Here is a 22,211-nt window from a genome sequence, read left to right as displayed (position 1 = left end):
TAATGAGAGTGGCACAGTCTGGGTAAACACTAGCATTATCAAACACTAAAACAATTCTAGTAAACAACTGTTTCAAGTTCAGATGAGTTAAATTTTGTGTCATAAAAGCTGAGTCATGAATCATTTTCTTAAATTATCCCTGACATTTTAAGAGACAGATCATTTATATGAGATGCTTGAAATTTTTTTCAGGTATTTGCGATCCATCACTGGACAGCATCGCATCTAAGCGTACAAAATCCAATTGCACATGTCAGGAAAACAAGATTTTCATCCCCCAAAACATAAGGAGAGTTTTCTCAGTAACTGTTGGGGTTGTTTCTTTTGGCATGACTTCCAAAAGATTTTGTCTCATCAGCAGTGTACATCTGCTTTGCCTGCTGATCCCTTACTTCTCACTATCTTAACCAATCCCTCTTCAATTGAACCTGATAGTCCTGCAGTTAAATGAGTATCTTGCAGCAAAGGGCAGCTTCTGGATTGTACTGCAGCTCTGGGCTCTGCTGAGCCAAGCAGCCCCACCTGAACCTGCACCTCTTCCCCTCTAAAGAAACACTACATATGCTGTAGCCAGAGAAATAGTTTTTGTTATAGGACTCAGTTAAGAAATAGTGTCTGACTTGAGACACATTCCTGATCTAGTATTAAATGTGTGTCATTTAAGCTTATGAGCACCATGAACATTTTATAAATTTAGTCTGCTCTGTTTCCACAGCGGACAAGCATCCAGAAATACTTTGGCAGAAGTGTGCTCTGAAGAATCATCAGCTTCATGTGACCTAAGAAATGTTGGATGGTGTGGCTTCTAGCCTACTAACAAAGCTGTATTTCAGGACATATTCCAACTTAGTAGACTGAATAACCAAGTGTTATAGTCCAATCTCCTGCTATTGAAACTTGCCTTTTTGTGCCGGGTTGCCATCTGTATTTTTCTAAGCAGATACTAAGCAGGACTTGACCTGGGAAAGCTGCTACAGAAAAGAAATAACTACTTTGGCACCTCAAACAGCAGTGGCAGATGTATTAGTGAAAGCCAGGAGATGACTGAAAGCCAGGAAAAGTAAGAAAATTGAAAGAAGGCAACACTTTAGTATCAACAGCAGACATGCACATGTGCTTCATGGCATAATTTGCTATGAATTCAGCATTTACAGGATTTATTATTGCAAAGTTTCTTCTTTAGACAGCTTATTCAGGTAAGTTATCTTATGGAAAACTGGAATGCTGTGATGGATTGCCTACTAGATGATACAAAAAGAGTATTGTATATTTTAACCATAGGCTTAAAAGTATGCATTATATTCTCTAATTTGAAAAACTCTGTCAATAAAGACAACGAATAAACAGCAAACCATAGACAAGACAAAAAGAGGGGTTGGTGAGGTGGTGGTGCAGAAGGGAAAACCCACACACACAGAATTTTATTAGACATTGGACTTATGAACTTTTTAGTAAGTTCTTTTTCCCTTTCCCTTTACAATTAAAGACATTGCACAGTAACTGCACATTGTTTAGTCCTATTTGTACAATTTCTCCTTGTATTTATTGTCATCAGGCATCTGGTAACACAAAATTCACAAGGCATCAGAAAGGACAGGTGCCTTACTCCATACCTGCTTTTGGACTCCATCTTAAAATCTGTCCCAGCAGTTGGTGGCACTTATACTTCGTTCTTGTACTTTGTCTTCTGTTTTTCAAACTTTTTGTTTGTTTATTTGTTTTGTGTGTGGCATGTGTGATTACAGAGATGTCCTGGAGTCATCACTCATGTCACCAGAGCCAATATCGAATAATGGGGAGCGGATTTATCTGTGAGTTAATAAGTTTGCACTCTATCTGCATGCCAAGGGAAAGAGAAATTACTTGTTACAAACAGAAGCTGATGAGAAGTTGGAAGTAAAACCTGCGTCCAAAGCACACAGAAGTGAATATTTTGCATCAGGACTCACATCTGGAAAAGCGTTTTCTGCATATGAGAAAAACCATTCTCTTCCTGCTAGTACTTTTCAATTTTTTTTTAGGAAAAACTTAATTGTTACAGATGTCAGTGGTGAATAAAGTGAAGGAAGGGGGTTTTGAAAGGTCTGAGGAGTACTGTTGAGTGTGCTTGAAAGATTGTTTCCTGCTCTTGGTGTTTCACCATTGGCCTTAATGAAAAGATAATATATATTATCCTCCTAAAGACCATGTAGTGGGTGCTAGTCCTCTGTTGCCAGATAATATAAAGGTAACATGTCAGGATCAAGGGCCTATGAAGCTCATTTGATTAAAATACATGTACATAAAGCAGAAGGCATTCCAAAATCCACAAGTAAAAATGAAGAATATTTATCAATAACTTAGAAACTACCTCGGTTTTCAGGTATTGCATGTCATCCTGTATCACATGCAAATTCTCCAAAAACTAAGCATGGGAAATGGTAATTAATGATGGGCCATACTTATGTTTCTTTATAGCACTGTAACAGGGCTTCAACACCCCATTGTTCAGCACAGTAAATATTTTGCTATTTCATTCTTGCATCTTGACCCTGACTACATTGTGGTAGCTGGTATGATTATTTTATTTGTCATCACTGAAACATATAATCACTGATTATGTGTTTGAGCCAGTAATTATTACATAGAATAGAGCTCTTTTAGTGGTGAAAGACAATGTTCATACAAAATATCTGAGTTGTGGAAAATTTGTGCACTGAATTCAAGTTCACTGAGGAGCAAAAAAAATTCCATGTCAAATCCAGAAACTTAAGGTTAAGTAACTAGCTGGTTTATATACTATTATTAATGTAGTGACTTAAGATTGAGCTTAAGGTTGTCTTTTATTAAGGATTTTGGTGCATGTGACGCTGTACAACATAGTAAGTGCTATGAATTTTCCCTAACATGTTACAGGCTAAAAAAATGGAATTCCCATGGAATAAAAGCTTCATCTTCTGCAGTACTGGGCGGTGGTGGGGAAAGCAAGCGACATGTTGTCAGGAAACACTGGTTATATGGACAGGAGATTCTATGACTGTGTCCCAGTAAAGAGTCCTTTCTGCATCTCTCTATAAAAGCAAGGCAGTGTTTGATGCCCCACTCCTCTCGATCACATGCTCATTCCCCAGTACTCACCTGTGTTTTCCCCAACCATCTGGCAATATACCCCCCACGAGATTTTCCAAATGCTAACACGAGGAAATAAATCTAGGCTTTATATCTCTGATTACAACCTAACAAAATGAAGGTTTTGCTATCCATAAACTACTGAACAAAGCTATAGATCAAGTGGCTGCTGAGTATACTCACTACATTTAGAGAAATACTGGACAACTTCTAAGGGGACCTTATGGCATGTCATGGCACTACTGGTACCTGTCTAAGCAGATACTTTTAATTGACTGAGTCCAACTTCTCAGTCCCTTTCTCCAGGGCACAATATTCTGAAGCACAGAGGATCTGGACTTGTCTTACAGGCAGTTTATAAAATTTCAGCAGTAACCAAACATTTGATGAGCTGTCTGGGATACACCTGCTTGGTATTTTTGCAGATAATGGTGAGCTCACTCTGACTACCAACTAAATTGAACAGAATTTGTGAGTAGTACAGCACTAAGCCCAAACCAGTGGGTGGTATCTCTTCTCAGCAGACATGAACTCAAGAGATAGAATCAATGTACTCGTATTCTACACACCATTTGGGTAACTCAAGCATGGGCCAACAAGCTCACATCTGCTCATAAATCCCAGACAAAAGTTAAAAATTCAAAAGGGCAAGGGATGAATTAAGTAGAGAGAATTCTGAGGCGGTATGTTTAAGTGACAATTGTCAACCAAAAAAGCACCTACAGTGGAAGAACTGAGAATAAAGCCTTTAAAAAAAGATCTGTGGATCACAAACTGAATAACAACATACCACTGTAGAAATGAGCACATGTATGCAAGAAGTATGTATCTAAGAAGCAATTTTTCCTTTCTCTCAGTACTCTGAACAGTTTGAGCAGTAAGCTGGAGCCATAGATGTTTAGATGAATTGGAAGCAGACTATAGGGGGAGTTAGAATGTGACTTACATTATCTAGGAAACATGAAAGGCTAATTGAATGGGGACCGTTAAGCCTGAAAAGAAAGAAAGAAAGGAGGCAGCACACAATAACAACCATCGTCTGTAAAATGCTGTTTCCAGCAGAAGGGAATCAGGTTACACAACTGGAAGAACTTATTAAAAATAAAGATAGAAAAGCCCTGGTCTGCCTGCAGGTCACAGAGACTTCATTCTTGGAGCTTTTTAATAACTGGCTAGCCAAATATTTTTCAGCAATGATATCAAGATAACTGATCTTGCCTAGGCAGTAGAGGATGGACTACATGTCACCTCAAGGTCATCTTGAGCTCTGTGATTTTATGGAGGGTAGATAGAACAAGTCTGCAAAATACATCTCTGGCTAAATGTAGCCTCTCAAAAGATTTAACTGGAAAAGGATCACTTGTTCACTTAGGCAAACGTGCCTTGGAAAACCCCTACAACCACCTGCAATGTTCACACAACATATTAGGAAAAAAGCAGAATTAATTCAAGAAAATGCTTCAAATGGGAAATTTCTTTAAATAGTATGATTCTGAAAAATGACAAAGGTATAACTACCATACTACAGCTTCAAAGGCAGGCAAACTTCATCAGAAACTTCCTGCAACAAATTATTCATTCACTCTCAAATAAACACAGAATTAAAAATCAAACCAGAAAGAGAATTCGAGCTTACTGCTACACCATTTTTTCCAAGCTTTCCTTGATCTCCTTGTTCTCCCTGTTAAATGTAGAAAACAGATGAAGTAGTACATTAGAAAAGTAATTTCTTCCATACGTGTATATCAAAGTGCTCTATTTGCCTAGGAACCTCTTTATTTTCTAAGTTACATCTGCCAATTAAAACTTTAAAAGCTAAAATTAAGCAACCAATAAAAAATTAATTTTGCCAGTGGTTAATTTTGATTTTGTAAAATGATGTCCTAATCTATTCAGGACTTGCCCACAAAAATGTAAACTATGTATTAAGTGCTCACTAAATACATTAAGTCAGCAAATACTATAAATGAACTTCTTACTTTTTATTTATATCTTCCTTTCAGCAAATTACCTTCACTATTTCACAACTGCTTCAAAGGTAAATGTTGCTGGTGCACATTATTGATAACTGCAATTTTGCTATGAAATATTAGGAAAATTGACATTTGAATAAGCTTTTCCTCCTCCCCCCAAAATCTTGAAACTGTCATTCAGTATTAGATTAATTCTGTTCTTTTTAATAATGCTGCAAGTTATGTTATATAAATGGAACATTTTTCTGTGTATTTTACATGTGAAAGCTGGGTGTATATTCACTATTAATTATCTGGCTATGATTATGATCTCAGTTATTTAATAACTGACAAGCAATTATTTGTATACTGTTTACACAGATTGCAGCTCAGCACTGAGAAATTCTGCTGCCACAAGCTCCTCTTTCAAACTGCAACACTTCATCTCCTCCTCACTCACAACCCCAAAATCCTGTCAGTGTAAGAACTGCCCTGAGCCCCTTGTTGCCCCCAGGCACCCTCATGTCCCCAGGCAGTTAGATTTCATTTTAGCAGGTGCACTCTTTGTTCACATAGCCCTGTCTCCTAGAGCTGCACTATTTCCTTCTTTTCCAAAATGGGATCTTGCAAGAAAGCAGAACCACCAGTATGATATACACTGATAATATATGGAAACATGTACTCATATCCTTTCACTGGCATGTCACTGTATATGGCAGTGTATAACTGTAAACAGTTGACTCTCCAAATATATTCTACTTCATTCATAAAACCATCATTTACCTTTAAACCTTCTGGTCCAGGATCACCTATATACCCTTTCTCTCCTGGCTTTCCCTAAAATAAGGATTAGAATAAAATATTGTAAATATTTTATTTTAAAAAAAGATAATTTCATCCCAATTTCTGTATTTATCAAAATATGGGCACTTAAAAATGTACATTTTAGTAATATTTAATACCAAAGTTTGAAGTAAGTGTATTTAGAAATCTACATCTGAAAATACACTGTTGAATACTAGAACAGTAAGCAGAATCTGTATTAAGTCTTACAGCAATTAACACTGAGGAAAAACTATCACAGTCCAAGATTGAAATGCATCTCAATTTCACTTTGAAAAAACATTAGGGAGACAAGAAAAAAGACAAGGTCATGTTCTCTCCTGTTAATTCCAGCAGCACAGGGAGTCACACTAACAGAATTTGACATTCAGACCTCAGGGACTGGTGTCACAACTGTCCTTCTTTAACCAGACGAAATCAGCTCCAATATCCTTTCCTCTTTATTCAGAAAATTGATGATTAATTTAAGCCTTGTCTCTCTCCACTAGCATTTTGCTGCTGATAGTTCTCGTTGCTATGATACTGCATTAATAACATATTGTTAGCTGGAAGAAATACAGCAACATCAATCAGAGCAGGAGGCCACAAAGTGACCAAATCTTTGAAGCATTTTATAACATTCATCCCTCCCTCTGTTGTCATTCCTACAGACCCACACAGACATACAAACCAGAATGCTTTCCCCCTTAATTTCCAACTATATGTTTATAATGTAATTATGTCTCCCTTTCAGGAGGTTGTTTTCCCTCCAGGTGTACTTTACTTCCTCTTAAACATCAAGAATAGCCTAACCCTTTGGTTATCTGGACAGCACAGCCCTGTCTAGACAAGCTTTCCCCATCTGCTCTGAGGAAAAGGCCCTAGTCCAGAAGTACAGGTCTAATGGACTGGATCAGGCTCTTGAGCAAGTTCCTAATGAGGTCACTGAAGGCTGACAACTGGAGAAAGAAAATGAATTCAACATTTTAATGATTCAGTATCAAAAAGGTGCAGATTTCTGCTAAAAGGAAATTATCAGCTGCTGTTCCACCAAACTGAGTAATTGCAATCACCTGAGCCTCTAATGAGCTTTCTGTTCCACATCAGCTGTCCTGAGACAAGAGCAACCAAAGCAACAGGTAATAAACAGGTTTCTTAAAAAAAGAAGGCATTTTTTCATTTGCCTCTTTTGCTTCCGCTGCTCTGTGTCTGTCTTTCAGAGCACGATGTGCGTGTTAGTTTCTGGGCATCTCAGAAATTCTCCATATGGCTTAAAATCATATTATCTTAGCAGGTTCCATGACTTCTCTTATTAATCCCTTTCTACATCTCTCATTCTCTCTGCCTACCTGAGTGATTTCATTTTGCCCAGGAAGTTCCAACAAATAAAGCCACTTTAGGAACATATTTTTGTTTGTTGCCAATGGATTAAAACATGGCACATGCAGGAATGCAGGGCAAAAAGACCACAAAGAGAAGAGACCCAGACAACGCAAGTCATGTCTTTCCACAAGGCTTAACAAAGAACGAGTGATGGGCTTCTGCAGGTTACTACATGTTGTTTAACTACTTTACTCTAAAGAACCTTAGGGTCTTTCTAGACAGCAAGACTATAACAAAAATATTTCAAGTGAAATTCATTGAAAGAAGACTAGTGGCCACTATTAACTACCTCAATAACTTTAGTCCTATGAGAACTGAATCAGAGTTATAATTTGTAAATTGGCTCATTTCCCATTTATGTACTAGCTATGAAGAACACACAACAGATGGAAGTTGATTAGAAAATGGAACAAGTGCGTTTAACTGGTAAAGTAATTCAAAACACACAGATTTGGCTTTAAACAGAAATACAAAACATTTATATATGGATGAAAAGCCACTGACAGAAGGTTAAACTAGGGATAGCTGCTTTTCTGCTTGCAAACCCCTGAGAAAATTACTCTTCCAAGGCAGGGTAATCCCAAAGGAAATGTCTATTTCCTAAAATATTAGCTGAAAGTTCTAGCCTTCCCTTTTCAGGAAACAGCAACCACCTGTTCTTCCTTTCCCCTCACAATGGGTAGGTACAGGTGTGTATATATTAATATAAATATCTCTCACAATAGCTCTATTTCCATCCTTCCATGAGCTCATCACAAGCCTTCAGCCCATAGGAAGGCACTTTCAGAAAAATACTGCACTGGAGGAGTGGGGCAGATTTGATAGCATTTTCCACCATCTTCAGGAGAAACCGCTCATCTGATGACTATATGAATTCCAGCTTTTCTTTAACACGTGTAGCTCAGAAAGGAATCAACTCATAGGAGTTCCTTTTTATCACAGAATCAGAGAATATGCAGAGTTGGAAGGGACCCGCAAGGATCATTGAGTCCAACCCTTAGCCCAGCACAGGACCATCCCCAAGAGTCCCATTATGTGCCCCAGAGGATCATCCAAACACTCCTGGAGCTCTGTCAGCCTTGGTGCTGTGACCACTGCCCTGGGGAGCCTGTTCAGTGCCCAACCACCCTCTGGGGGAAGAAATTTCTTCTCATATCTAACCTAAACCTCCCCTGAGACAACTTCAGGCCATTCCCTCAGGTCCTGTCACTGGTCACCATAGAGAAGAGATCAGTGTCTGCCCTTCTTCTTCCTCTCATGAGAAAGTTGCAGACTTCTACTCAGGTCTCTGTTCAGGTTCTGGTTTAAAACAATCTCGACTCTTTTAAAGTAATTTTCTGCTCCAGCAATGAAGATACCAAAAAACCTAATAAAATGCACCAATGCTTGCAGTGACTGAGCTGAGCTACACTGACAGCTAGTGTTAATATTTGGATAGCCTTTGAGAGAGAAAGATAATTGGGAAGAAACCAAATAAACACAGCCACTTCTTTAATGTGGCATCCACTGTATTTTTGCAGGATAAATAAACAAATACTAAAAAAAAAAAAAAAAAAAAAAAAAAAAAAAAATCAGCTTTTTTTTTAATGTAGAAGGATTAATTTAAGAGAATGTAAGTATTTGACTTTGGAATAGAATGGGTGGGAAGGTTTGGGAAGGAATGAATTAAATCTCAAATTATGTCATCAGATTAAGTTCGAAAACCTCTTCTTAAATTCAAACAGACTGAGCTCTGTGGAACTGATATATTATATATCCTGAGTAAGCAGGAGAGCATCCTCAATTTTGTCTCCAGTTGTTTAAGATACATGAAAATTCTTTTTCAAGCTGGGACCTGAGAACCAGGGTGCAAGTTCATATTCACTTTCTGTTCATCATCCATTGCAGAGAATGATCTATTTTGATAGCAGCATTGGTCAGGTGGGTGCCAGGGGTTTTTGGTCTTTTGCATGCTTTTTAAAGCAAATGCTAGAATCAAGGGCAGGGGAAGACAGAAAAATGAGGTGAAAATTTATGGCTCTCTGCTTGGTTCATGCATGCCTAAACCTGAACTGGGGGCTGAATACTCTGACCTGAAAAGTGCACAGCAGAAGAGATGAGGATTCCAGAAGCTCTAGAAACCTGCTCCATTACTGCTTCATAAGAATAATCAAAGGTGCAGAGTATATCACCGGCAAGGGTACTTTACCCAGTTTAGACAAATCCTAGAAAAGTCAAAGTAACAGCGGCTGAAAAGAGGACTAACGTGTTAACCATGCCCACAAATAAGGTCTGTAGGGCAGGAAGCAAGGTTGTAATGAGAAAGGCACAGGCAAGATTTTCAGATAGAGCAGTTAGACATTAGAAAAAAAGTCTGTAAAACAGGCAAACGACTGAAGCAGATTGATGAGGAGAATGAAGAATCCCCAACTCTTGGAGGCTGCAAAAGACAAGTTAAACACATCTGTCAGCTAAAGACGTAGCAGACAGCTGATGGTCCCTTGGGGCCATGCATGGCCAGACCACCTCTTCAAGTCCCTCTGAGAGACCTCCTCTGCCCCCATGGCTATTGAATTAGTGCAGTGACAACACGATTTTGATAGTGTTTACTTTCAGATGTAGCATTCACTCTGTTATACTCCTTTCATGGAAATTGGAAAAAAAGCCTATGTATATCAAATGAATGTCAAATTGCAATTAAGCAAGCATAATTTAAAAAGAAAGATGTGTTCAGCAGCTTATTGACTAGTCCTGGTAAACTATGTCAGATTTAACAACTTCATGATTGTGACTCTCTCTCCATTGTAATCATACAGTCTACGTTACATGTGGGAGCAAAGTAGCAAGGACAACCAGAGATGGGAGCAGAGTTCAGAGCAGCAGCCAACAAGTTGGCCCGGAGCTGTGAAACAGCTGGAGACAACAGAAGCCGAAGAATCCAGGCAAAAGCAGATGGGCCCCTGGATGAGGAGGAAAAACAGGCAGGTCTGCCCATCAAGCAAAATTCCCTTTTCCCCTACCTCTCATTTCAGGAGGGGATGTTAGCCAGCAAGCTACTAAACAACGTCTGGAGACAGCAACCCTGGGGCCCACCTCAGATCCACATACTCGTCTCTCAACAATTTGCTATGAGAGAGAGAAACCAGAGAGCCATAAGACAAGCCAAAGGTGTGCACATCTCCCATTGAGAGAAATAAAAACAAAAATAATTTCGGTCAAAGTGACCTAAAATAGATTAAAAACATTTCAGTTTGCTAGGTTACACAGAAGATTTTCCTCTTGGGTCACTTTGACATGAGCTGTTGGTGGCCTGTGCATGCCCAATGACGTATGGGATGTGAGAGTAGGTGTCTTACTGCCCATGAGTCACCCACTACAACATATTCTTTTCCAATTGCCACAGCACAACATTGGGTTGCTGTCTAGCCATGAAGCCCTGCCCAAGGAGGAGACTCCAAGTATGATGTAGCCAAAACAAAAATTTGAGGCTCTCAGCAGAAGCTCAAACAGATTCAACTGAATATTGAATTAAGTTACAGAGTGTTTTGAAATTCTGTTTAATTTTTTGCATGTTTTCCTCATCTGAAAAACAAGGAGACTTTTATGGGAAGGTTTTGTGTTTGGATTTTTCACTTGTTTGTTTTGGTTGGGGTTTGTTTGTTCATTTTAACACCTAACCTATGTGACAAAAAATGTTTTAATATTATTTCCAAAATAAAGCAAATACCCAGCTTTGACTAGCTAACGAACAAGAAAAATTACATAGGTATATATTCACTTTAAAAGCAGGAAACAGTGCAAAAGACTTTCTCAAGTTCATGCAAGAAATGGAAGTCAACCAGAATGAAGACCAAGCCAGTGATAACCACATATAAGCAAATCAAGTAAAGGCAGAAGATAAAATTGCATTCAGTAAACTTAGTGACACTCCTGTAATCCCTAGTGCAGGCCAGTATTCATTTTAGCTTAGAATGCTTCTAAAAATAAGCTTCAAGGTTACTGAATTGCTCACAGACACTAGTTTATTTTTATAAGTAACAAAGAAATTGGATGCTAGTTTTAAACTTTTATCTTTTAAAACATGTCAGCATAAACAGGATTGTGATGTTCCAGCTTTCACTTTTTCACTAACTATCTACCAGGTTTCTGGTAGACTTCTTAAAGCATACCTCCTTTTTATTTCTCCCTGTGAGTCCGGTGGGTTGTTCTTCTTCCCCAATTTAAATATTTTGATATATCAACTGGTTCAGTCCCTAGGAAGTGCATGGTGGTTTCATCTGTCTTAGAGGAGCACCATAAGCAGTTTGTTATTTATCTCCTCCTTTTCAAAGCAGTTTGTTATTTATCTCCTCCTTTTCAAAAATTTTATTTTGAGGCACAATTTTTTGGATGGAAAACCACTTCTCATTTTATCACAGTCACTTCTCACAGTAAATTTACATTTTAAAGCTATCTTCCTACTAAAAAAAACCCCTGCCTCTAACAAAATTACTTATACTTACTCTTGGGCCAACTCCTCCCATAGGTCCAGCTGGTCCTACTTCTCCCTAAAAGAAATCAGGACTTCAATGATCTTGATGTCAAGTCTAATTTTAAAAAAAGAAACTCTGCAGATAACTGTTTGTATTTATTTTATCATCTTAAATTTACTTCATATGTGTTTGTATGAGTTCAAGTCTGATAGAAACAACAAGAAGGGCTGTGAAACTGTAGGTATACCTACCATGATAGCAATATTTTCACAATTTTGAGCAGGTGGAGACTCAGCAATGATGGGCCAACCTCTGTCTGCCCTGCAGTTACTCTATTGCAGCAACATTTGACACTAATGACTATAAAAGCAGTGGGAACATTCCTGCTTTTGTCTTCTATGTTGCTATGGCATTTTGCCAAGGTTTAACCCCTATCTTTTCTCAAGGATGGAGGGGGGGCTGGGGGTCAGGCTTGTCAGGTGTGTAAGAGAAGAAATGAGACACTGCCTGTGCTGTGCAGTGCACTGATATAGATAAGAACAATGTGGAACTGCAGTGTTAACTCTTCAGGGTTCACTCATTACGTAGTTAAAGCATGAATTCGTATCAATTGTGGTCCACTGTTCCTCCTCAATATGGGAGATTTTCTCCAAGTTTTGGAGGAAGTGGTACACAACTTTTTCAATTACAAGCAACAGGAAACAGGAATTAAGAAATTCTACCTGTTTCCTGGCTTCTAACTAAACAGATCATTTTGTCACTGTTAGCTTTTACTCACTCAATACCTGTCATGGAAGCCCATAATTTAGGTACTTACAAGTCTAGAGATCTATCCCAGAATCACTAATTAAATAATTTCTAATGTTATTTTTAGCCTATGAGACGTAAGCTTTTATTTTTATGATGACAAATTAAGAATACTCAATGAATCTACAAGATGAAGAGCTACCTTTCTCCTCCTTCAGTTAATAGGGGTCTAACTGTTTACTTAAGTGTATCTGGGACACTATAGTTAAATTGATATACGCTTTCTATTTCCATACTATGCCTCCCCCCCACCATCTCCCCAGTTTAACTAAAAGAACCACATCAAACTCTGGACATGTACTACCTGAGATCCCACTGAAATAACTAAAATAAACCCCATAATGAATGGACAGCCCCATAAACCTGCTAAAACCTCTTTGTAACACTTGCCAAAATACGAAAGAAACTTCAAATTTTGCATGACAACACCGTACACACCTAGCTATTGTTGCCTAACCCTCTTACCTCTCCTAACTTTTTCTTTGAAACATAATCTCTTGACTAGATAACATTTTGATCTTACCTCAACTCCTTTGGGGCCCTGTGGCCCTGGAGGCCCTCGGTCACCCAGAAGTCCCTAAACATCGAAACAAACACAGTGAAAACTTACATCAACAGACAATCACACAGGTCTAGTTTCTCTCATAAACCTGAATAAAAATGAAAAACTGAAGAAGGAGGCTTCATTTCTTACCACTGTTCATAGCATTTCCCTTAGAAAGCCAGGAGAAGATGAAGAAGAATTTTAATATCTGCTGGAAAACTTCTACCACATAGATTAGCTGAAGCATTTTTCCTTTGATGTTGTGAGAAGGAAGAAAATATCTGAACTCACAAAAGAACAATTCCTCTCTTTTTAAAGAGTTAAAACATGCCATCATATTAAGTTTAAAGCATCATCAATGTACAAATCTTTGATTTAGGTAGTCTTTAGAATAACATGTGGTGACAACATTGTAATGGAAAGAAACTACAAAATGAATTTAAACTACTAGCTTGTCCAGAACTACATGTGATTTTCAAGCCTTACATTTCCGTTATGATTATAATCAGTTTCCCAGAGATAAAGCACCTTATCCTATGCTAACTCGGAGTTCTCATGGCTGCTCACACCAACATTTTCAAAACTTTGTTAAAATGACTTTGCAGCTAGCACTGTGTCAAAAACCTTGGGCATCCCAATTACAATGGTAATAATTGGGAAAAGCACTTGACCTGGAGTAGAACAAAAAAAAAATAATTGTGTAAACATATTAATGTTCTGGGAAAGCTAAGCTTAACAATATCAGATAAAGCAACAAGAACAAAGAAACTGCCCTTTAGGAGAGATATGATTAGCCTCTGAAGAAAGAAATGGTGGGAAAGTTCCAAGTGTAAGCCTTATTAATTGCATACTAATGGAGATGAAGTCTAGACAGAAGGTGCAGGCATTGGTCCAGTAACAATGCACTCAGCATGCAAAGCAAAATGGAAGAGAAAAATGGAACAGGACACCTCAAGGTTCTGGTTTTCCTCAAAGAACAGATGAGATTGGGAAGGACTGGGGTGGACTGCTGTTTCACATACTACCCAAAAGTGACAGGAGGGCTTTCAGTAGCACTACATAAGTAATAATCTTATATAGTCAGTCATGAAATTTTTTCATTGACAGAACTGTTTTATTCTAACAGCAAAGCTCTTTAGGAGATACAGCTTTCAGTACAATGTACTTGCACAGTGGAAATGGTAGCAGCACTGCTACTGTACACACCCTTCCACTTAACTGGATCCAGAAAAAGGTCCCAGACTGTAAACTGAATATTAAGACTAAAAGAAATTTCCATCTCCTCTTTGAGGTTTCAGGCAACAAGCAGAAAAATGAAGGTAGACATTCCACATTTGCCAAAGTGTTTGGAAAAAAACAGGGGAGTCAGCAAATGGGGTATATCCTGTATTTCACATACATAAATTCCCAGCAGACCATCCCCTTCAGAAGAGGTGAAACTACTAATAGCCACTTCTATTAAATGTGTTACACAAACAAACATAAGTGAACAGAGGAAGGAAGCTCTCAACTACTTCTATGGCACAACACACACCACTGGAAAAACTACAGTGGTAGTCAGCATATTCTGACCATCTTTTCCTCTCACTTTTCTCAGTTAGAGAGCAAGAATAACATAGGAAACAAACTAAGTTATTTCAGAGCTTCTTAAAAACATTCTTATTCCCTTTCTTTAAAAAGTGTGTGTTGTTTATTATTTTTTTTAATAAGTGGTGGATCAAGATCAAACACCTTCTAAAAAACTGTTTTCCAAGCTGAATAATGTTCTGTAGACCAAATTACATAATAAATCCTTTGAACACTGATTTAGAGAGGTCAGATACGCTGATTACTGCACTAATTTTGGGAAAATTTACAATCCAGGACTTCTACTGCCATTTAGAGACAGCTGATCACACTCAACAGAGCTTAAACTTCCCACCAAGAGGCTGAATTTGTCCCACACCAACTGCTAAAAAATAAACCTTGCCCCGCTTTCTTGGCTTTTAAAATGGGTATTGCTTCTGTGGAAACATAAACAAAAACATGAGGAAAATAGCAGCACAGTGAGAACAGTTCTCTAAAAATAAAAGCTGGAGGAAATTTTTTAGAACTTCAATCAACTTAAGACAGCTGGGAATCCCAAAAGCCTAACAATTCCAAAGTTATGCAGCCCTTCTCCCTCAGTACAAGGAGCAGTATAAGAGTTTTTCCAGTTTGGTAATCTTTCTTTTCAAATGTAAGCCATCAGTTCTCCCTGATTAGGACAGGCTGTCAAAGCTTTTTGCCTCTAACACCAAATGTGCTGGAGAGCATTGGATCTTGTTCAGCTATGTAATGTCTGTATCGAAGGAACATGGAGCCTTAAACTTTGTAGGCTACCTTTTAGTACCTTTATTTCTAACTGTGAAAAGGTAACAAATCAGTAATGTATGTATTAGCCATCATCAAAACTCTAACAAAAACCCCTTGCATATAATGTGCAATAATACAATCCCAGGGAAGAAACTGGGCAGCAGGGATTAGATCTCAGTTACATCATTCGTTTATCACTTTGGATGATTAAATCTGAACTGCAGTTCAAGAACTGTTGTATTTCTCTTCTCCTATTTCCCCTAGACAGTCTTTTTATTTAAGTGCTCTGGTAACTCAAACATAGAAGCAACTGTAATGATCAGACAAACTCATTCATATAAGGCTGCTAACGTTATGTATACACACATACAAACAAGTTAGCAAAGCAATAAATCAGAACTGAAAAAAACGGATTATTTGAGATGTTCTCAAGAATGATCCCCTTTGGCATGGAGGCATTCTTACAATCTTCCAGGAACAAGCAAGACAATATCTTCAAACTATTTACTGCTCCCAATCCTACGTTTTCTTGAGCAGTCTGCCACAGAATTTCACAACTCCGTTGATGGAAAACATTGCAATTTCCATGTCTGTTTATTCAGGGACAACCTTATGTTTTGTTCTTGGACAATTGATATCGTTGGTCTTGCACAGTTTTGTCTCACCAGTTTCTGCCTTCTGGTTTACTTAAAGCTCAAAAAAGCCCTTCATTTTGGTACAATGAATAAACTGCCTCTCAGAATACAAGCATGCAAGTGTTCTTTTCTTCATCTAGTCTCACTTGATTGAGCCCTGGAATACAAATGCCCAGAACTGTACTACTTAGATAAAGCCTTCTCATACTTTGTGCATTAATGAGACACCTTGCCTCATGTGTTCTAGAATTTCACTTAATTTCTAACTGCTTTATTGTGCTTTTATTTCAGAAAGATTTGGCAATGTCTTTGGTCTAAGTTTACAGTAGGATTTATTGTTTTAGTCCTTGCATGAATCAATTTGAAATAACAGAAGTGGAACAAATTAGCAAAAAGTGCAGGTTTTTAGATCATCCAAAGACACTCAGCTTTGTTTTATACAGAAATTTCATTCCATCATATTTATGACTATTTATCACAGACAATACAATATAAGAATAGTCCCAAGGCTGGTAAGTAAGGAACTTCATCAGTACTTGCCTTTCAACAACAAGTAGTCAGTCTTTAGATATTATTCAGCTATCTTCCTCTAGGTTAATTTCTGACCCACCTGCACTTTTTGTATTAGTCTCTACAGCTTCCATTAAAAAAAAAAAATTCCATATGTGTTTTTATCCAAAGCTTTATTAAAACTCTATACATGTGAATTATTGCCTAAGCTGGGTCTAAAATATTGGTCTACTAAAGAGCAGAAGCTAAATTATTCTGGTACACTCATTTTTTTATATCTATTATTATATCTTGGTACAGTAATTTTTTATATCTATTATTATATCCATAATTTAATCCAGCATGTGAATTTTACCCGTTTTTCATATCTTCAGCTACTATTTCTTTCAAAAACTGTTAAAAGCAGTTTGTATTACTCTGGTGGGACCGGAGTTATACAAAGGTCTGCGTGCATTTGGCATGCATTTTATTTAAATACGAGTGAAACATATACTGCTTTTTAGCTACATAGGATTTTCTCACACTTATCTTGCCATTATATACTTCCACCCAACACACTCTCATGACTGTCTGGACAGCATTAAACATTCAAATAGCTTCCTCATAAAATACCTGAGGCAAAGTACCTGTATTCTGACAGTAAGATTATCTTCTCGTAATGCCAGTGTCCACCTCTCATAACCTTTTCCTCAGAGATTTACACTGTTTCCTGTTATTTTGAATAGGTTTTCATATAATCTTACCTTAGGACCTTCAGGGCCATTTAATCCAGGTACACCAATATCTCCTGGAAAACCCTAAAGAAATCATACAGACAAATGATTTGCAGAGTAGGAATGTTTCCAATGTACTTGTTTTGATTCTGTTGATTCACTTAACAAACCTGAATCGCGGAAACAAGAAATAAATTTGTTCTACCATCCCAAAAATGTCAAAATTAATTAAGTTTCCTTGAAAGGACTTGGATATGTGACAGATTTTAGGCAGCTTTCGCTAAACTCAATTTAGCAGATGTCAGCATAGATTTAATTTCTCTAAGCATAAGACCTTTTATCCACTAAGCAATGTTTGAAATTAAGCTATTACACTAGTTTGGATGGACAACACCACCAAGCAGCCAGCACCAGGTCCTGCACTTATGAATTCAACTATTTTTTAAGAAAAGTTTAGAGTGCAGCTGAAGCCCTTTAATCCTTGGCCACACGTTAAGGACGAGATCACTGCAAGATTAAGAAAAGGGTAGGAAGCCTTTTGCCTCCAAATCAGCAGGTGATAATCTAGGTCTGGCTGGCAGCAAGTGAAGATCAACAGCATGTAGCATTATTCAGAATAGGCCTTTGTGAAATAGCATGTGGTATAGGTCAAGCTGTTGTAAAGAAAAAGTAAATATGCAAAGAAAATGAATCAACTAAAATTATCACTGCGAAACATCTGGCCAGTAGGCATTGAGTGGGACACCATGAGGATGTCTCTGTATCAGAGGAAGTCAGTGCTACAACCAGATTGCTTTATAAGGATAAGTGTATGAAGGGAAAAAAATGCTGCAGCTAACCCTTGTAAAATACTGTAGAGAATTAAGTTTCATAAATATCCAGAGAAGACACCTAATCTTTATATTTGTAGAATAAAATAAAGCATTGGTAATTGACCCTTTAGTTAGCACAGTCACCTGCCAAAATAGTATTTGATTTTGGTTTTTAACTAAACTATTAAATATCTTTAAATCTTGACTATCTGAAAACAGCAAGACTGCCACTTATTACTACATCTATGCACAACCATGGTTTAACAGTAGAAAAAACAAGTTTCCTTCTTCCCTAAGAGAAAATCATTACAGATCAAAACTTATAAACATCCCTATTTGTATGCATACTTTTTTCAATAATGGAAATGAAAGCATGATACACGTTCAGAACAATGTAAAGAACACCTGACAGAGAACTTCCAGCATGACATTCTCTCTGGCACTGTAATGCAGCCTAATCTATGTCATCATTAAAACTTCAAGAGTCACATTCTAGGTTTTCTGAGCAAGAAAGAAAAAAAAAAAATTGTCTCGCTAGGCAGGTAATAGTTAACCATACTCTATTCTTCAAAAACAGTTGAGCTTCAAATACAGGTAAACATTTCTACTGATTATTCATAATTAGCTGACATTAATCACCAAAAACTGACTAGAAAGGTGAAGATAAATCATATCAGAGCAAGAAATGTAAAAGCAAATATTACTTTATCCTCAACTATTATCTGTTCGCTTTCTATAATCTGGTCTTGACAGGATGCATTGAGACTTAAAAGTAAGGATTTAGATGGGATGCAAATATTTTGAGTCACATTTATATATTAAATAAAAAATAAATTTATAAATCAAAATATGAACCAGAATCAAGATTTATTTTTTTAAAATCAGGTTTAGTACTTGAATGCTAATGAGTATTAAAAGCAAACCACTAAAGAGTAAAAACCCTCTGAGTTTCTGAGTAAGTAGAACAATGTTAACACTCAACATTTCACAAAACATCATAGTGGTTTCATTTCCTTCGCCATAAAGCAGCAATTACTAGTAGAGCTGTGCAACAATCCCAACATGCCTCTAGGTGGCACAGAGTATATTATTTTCATGTGACCAAGGCATTGAGACTGATACCTAAAGCACTCGCACCACCCTAAATTTCTATATAGCTCAGAAGAGGAGGTGTTGGGTTTTTTTAAATCCTGTTATCTACTGGATACACCGTTATCTACTGGAATACACTGAAGAATTAGGTCAATTCTTTAGAAGTCTCTAACTCATCCTTTCTTAAGCTTAAATTTGCTTACTTACAGACATCAAATAGTTACCAAGGGGTGGGTTGTTTCGTGCGTCTGTAAATCTTTAAGTTTCTAATATGTGAACGAGTGCAAAATGCTGACACAGAGACAGTTTCCCTCATGGCTACAAATATTCTAGAAAACAATATGTTAAGAAAAATGTTAATTTACAAAGATTCTTATGCTTTTATAAGGGAATACATCTACTTTATTGATTTATTTATTTGTATAAATTTTTCTAGAAGGAATTCAGTAAGGACCATGAAACGTAAGTGTTGACAAGTATTATCACAGAACAATAATGGTATTTGGAAACCTTTCCGTGTCAGGCAAAGTCTTAGGATGCAAGAGGGCTACTGGCCTGAGAGCATCGACACTAGCAATGCATTAAAAAATTTAAAATCCTCACCATTATCTTTTCTGTGAAGTTGGATTAAGACTTTTCTTCTCGAGCACAGCCATGGAGAAAATGCAGACGCTATGGCAGTATTAGAACTCTGTTTCCAAAATGTTCTCACATTAATAATCCATGAAATAAGTGTAATAATCCAGGACACAAACAGCCACTTACGACAATTCCAGAAAAAGAACGAACCAGAAAGAAGTTCTTAAAACACCTCAGCAGTGGCACTTGCCATTCAGATTCCTAGTAGTGAAGTGGTATACATTTCTATCACTACCTAAATTTGCCAGGAGTTATTCAGCAGCCAGCTCCAAGTGAAGCTACTCCAGATTAAAAATTCATTATTCTTCCCTAAGTGAAAGGCAGGAGATTAATGTACAGTTTCCAGCTGCAACATAGTTTTCAGCAGAGACTATTCGAAACAAAACATCACTTGATATTATGACTTCTGCTAAGGAAATGCGAAGTGTAGATTCTTAACGTCCTGTCAGCCAGAAGTCTGGCAGCTCACAGTACACAAATTATTTTCAAAATATTGCTGCACATGTGGCCTTTTGCCAGCAAAGCACTTTAGAGTTCACCATATTTAAATCAAAATAGAAATGACATCAGAAAAATCTAAAGTAACAGCTATCTCAACACAAATGTGCTTTAACCTCGCTGTGAGTGTTGCTTTTCATACTGAACATTTAAATATAAAATTAATATATTTATTGCTCTCATTTATCTGTATAATGTTTAATTAACAAAAAAAATGCAGAGATGATCAGGTTGTTACTATGTTAGTTCATGTCTCAGTTCCTCAGAGATAATCACTCTGAAGAAAATGCAAAAGGAGGGTCACGAACAAGCATTGTTCAACATTAAAAAAGTTAAGGTAAATTGAATATTTCTGCAAAATTAATATATATTCATTGAAAAAAAAAACCCAAGGCATGTACTTATATCAAGTAACTTTGGGAAAGAACCAGCTAAAGATTCTGTGCAAAAGCAAATAGAAAGTATAAGCAATTCTACAATAAGAACATCTCTTCAGATGTATGCCAGAACATGCAATTAATTCAGCTATTAGGTTGTCTTTATTCCTATATTTCCTTCAAATCATCTGCATGCAAGTTACTTGATGCAATATTGAAACAGAAGAACTATGTTATCACTAATCTCATGGCATTGTTTGCACAAACTCAAAAAATCATGTGATAAGATAAAACACACATTAAAAATAAAGCTTTCTTCTTAAATGAACAACTCAAAGCAGCCAGTGATTCGCTTTAAAAATGTGTCTTTTTAACTGTTTACTGTTATTTGAATGTATCCTTCTCTTTTGTAATGATATTGCCTTGAGCGTGAAACATACCAGCTGAATCCCATATGAGCACCTTCCTGAAGGAATAAGCCAATGACCTCCAATCAAAATACTACACAGATGAAAAAAGTTCAATTGAAGATAATGAGTAATGCGCTCTCTGCTCCAGATGAAACCTATTTATAACAGAGTACATCTGAAGAAAACCATCACCCTTATTTTGGGGGGATAATTAGAGCAAAATTTAACTATAAAATATTCTGAATACATGTGGAAGCCAGTTAAAAATGTGTCTAATTTCATTCACATTAACAATAAGCATTACATACTTCATTGTACACAGTAAACACAGGCATTGTGGGTTAAAATAGTCAGATCAGCACTTTCCAGTTGTCATACCAATAAAATAAAGCTCTACAGAAAGCTGATATTTTGGCGGTTCATCTTCGGATGCATGACAAAGCAGCAAAATGTGCAAACTGATGAAGAACATGCTCCATAAAGCGCTCGCTGAATATATCCGGTGGTTTGTGAGCAGCACGCATTCAGGCATGCGACAGACCCTGGCTCTACAGCAACATACCCAGAAGAGAATTTGGCTCAACACTGCAAGACTTCTGCACTGAAAAAAAAACTGCACTTGGCAGCCAACCCTTGTACAGCCGCCCAGAGAGCGAGCACGAAACCTCTGTCCTTCCCTCTGCTCTCTCCTGCCCATCAGCACTGCAGTTCTCAAACAGACCCTGGCTACGGGTAGGTGGCTTATTTCAACTCTGATCCAGTTACCTAGATGGCAGAGGAAAGAATTAAGAAGCAATTCACTGCTGAGCTTCACTTAACAAAAACCTGTGAGGATGATTGAAGCCTGCCAGCCCTGCTCCCCCCACTGTTGTGTGCAGAGATACCATAGACTTCAGCTGCTGTAGTGCCGGATTTACAGCAGTTTGCAGGGGAAGAAAATCAGGGATATAACTGCTTATTCTTCACACTGGAACTGAAATACTCAAATTTGTAATTGGAAAGACCAAAGGATCCCCAGTTTCTTACTTCACATGTACCCAAAACAAGTTTGACCACAGGGACAGGCCACACTTATAAACCCCACTGTCTTAAGTGTTGGACAAAAAGGGAGAGAAATAGTTGGA

At 37.4% G+C, this 22,211-nt stretch overlaps 1 protein-coding gene across 5 annotated transcripts in view; it reads right to left on the bottom strand.

Moving 5' to 3' along the window:
• The window catches only part of COL24A1 (collagen type XXIV alpha 1 chain), a 123,940-nt gene that overhangs the window by 50,944 nt on the left and 50,785 nt on the right, over positions 1 to 22,211 (bottom strand). For 4 of the 5 annotated variants that reach the window (XM_064664817.1, XM_064664818.1, XM_064664815.1 and 1 more), the window contains 5 exons: positions 17,290 to 17,343; positions 13,047 to 13,100; positions 11,747 to 11,791; positions 5,844 to 5,897; positions 4,745 to 4,789 (listed from right to left, as the gene is read on the bottom strand). In XM_064664817.1, coding sequence (XP_064520887.1) covers positions 4,745 to 4,789; positions 5,844 to 5,897; positions 11,747 to 11,791; positions 13,047 to 13,100; positions 17,290 to 17,343 — 252 coding nt within the window. The remainder of the gene's footprint in view (positions 1 to 4,744; positions 4,790 to 5,843; positions 5,898 to 11,746; positions 11,792 to 13,046; positions 13,101 to 17,289; positions 17,344 to 22,211) is intronic. The other variant, XM_064664819.1, reaches the window with a different exon arrangement.

Source organism: Pseudopipra pipra, chromosome 9 (genome assembly GCF_036250125.1).
Source record: "Pseudopipra pipra isolate bDixPip1 chromosome 9, bDixPip1.hap1, whole genome shotgun sequence".
Classification (NCBI taxonomy): Eukaryota; Metazoa; Chordata; class Aves; order Passeriformes; family Pipridae; genus Pseudopipra; species Pseudopipra pipra.
Note: the sequence above shows the minus strand (reverse complement) of the source record. Positions and strands in the feature narration are given on the sequence as shown.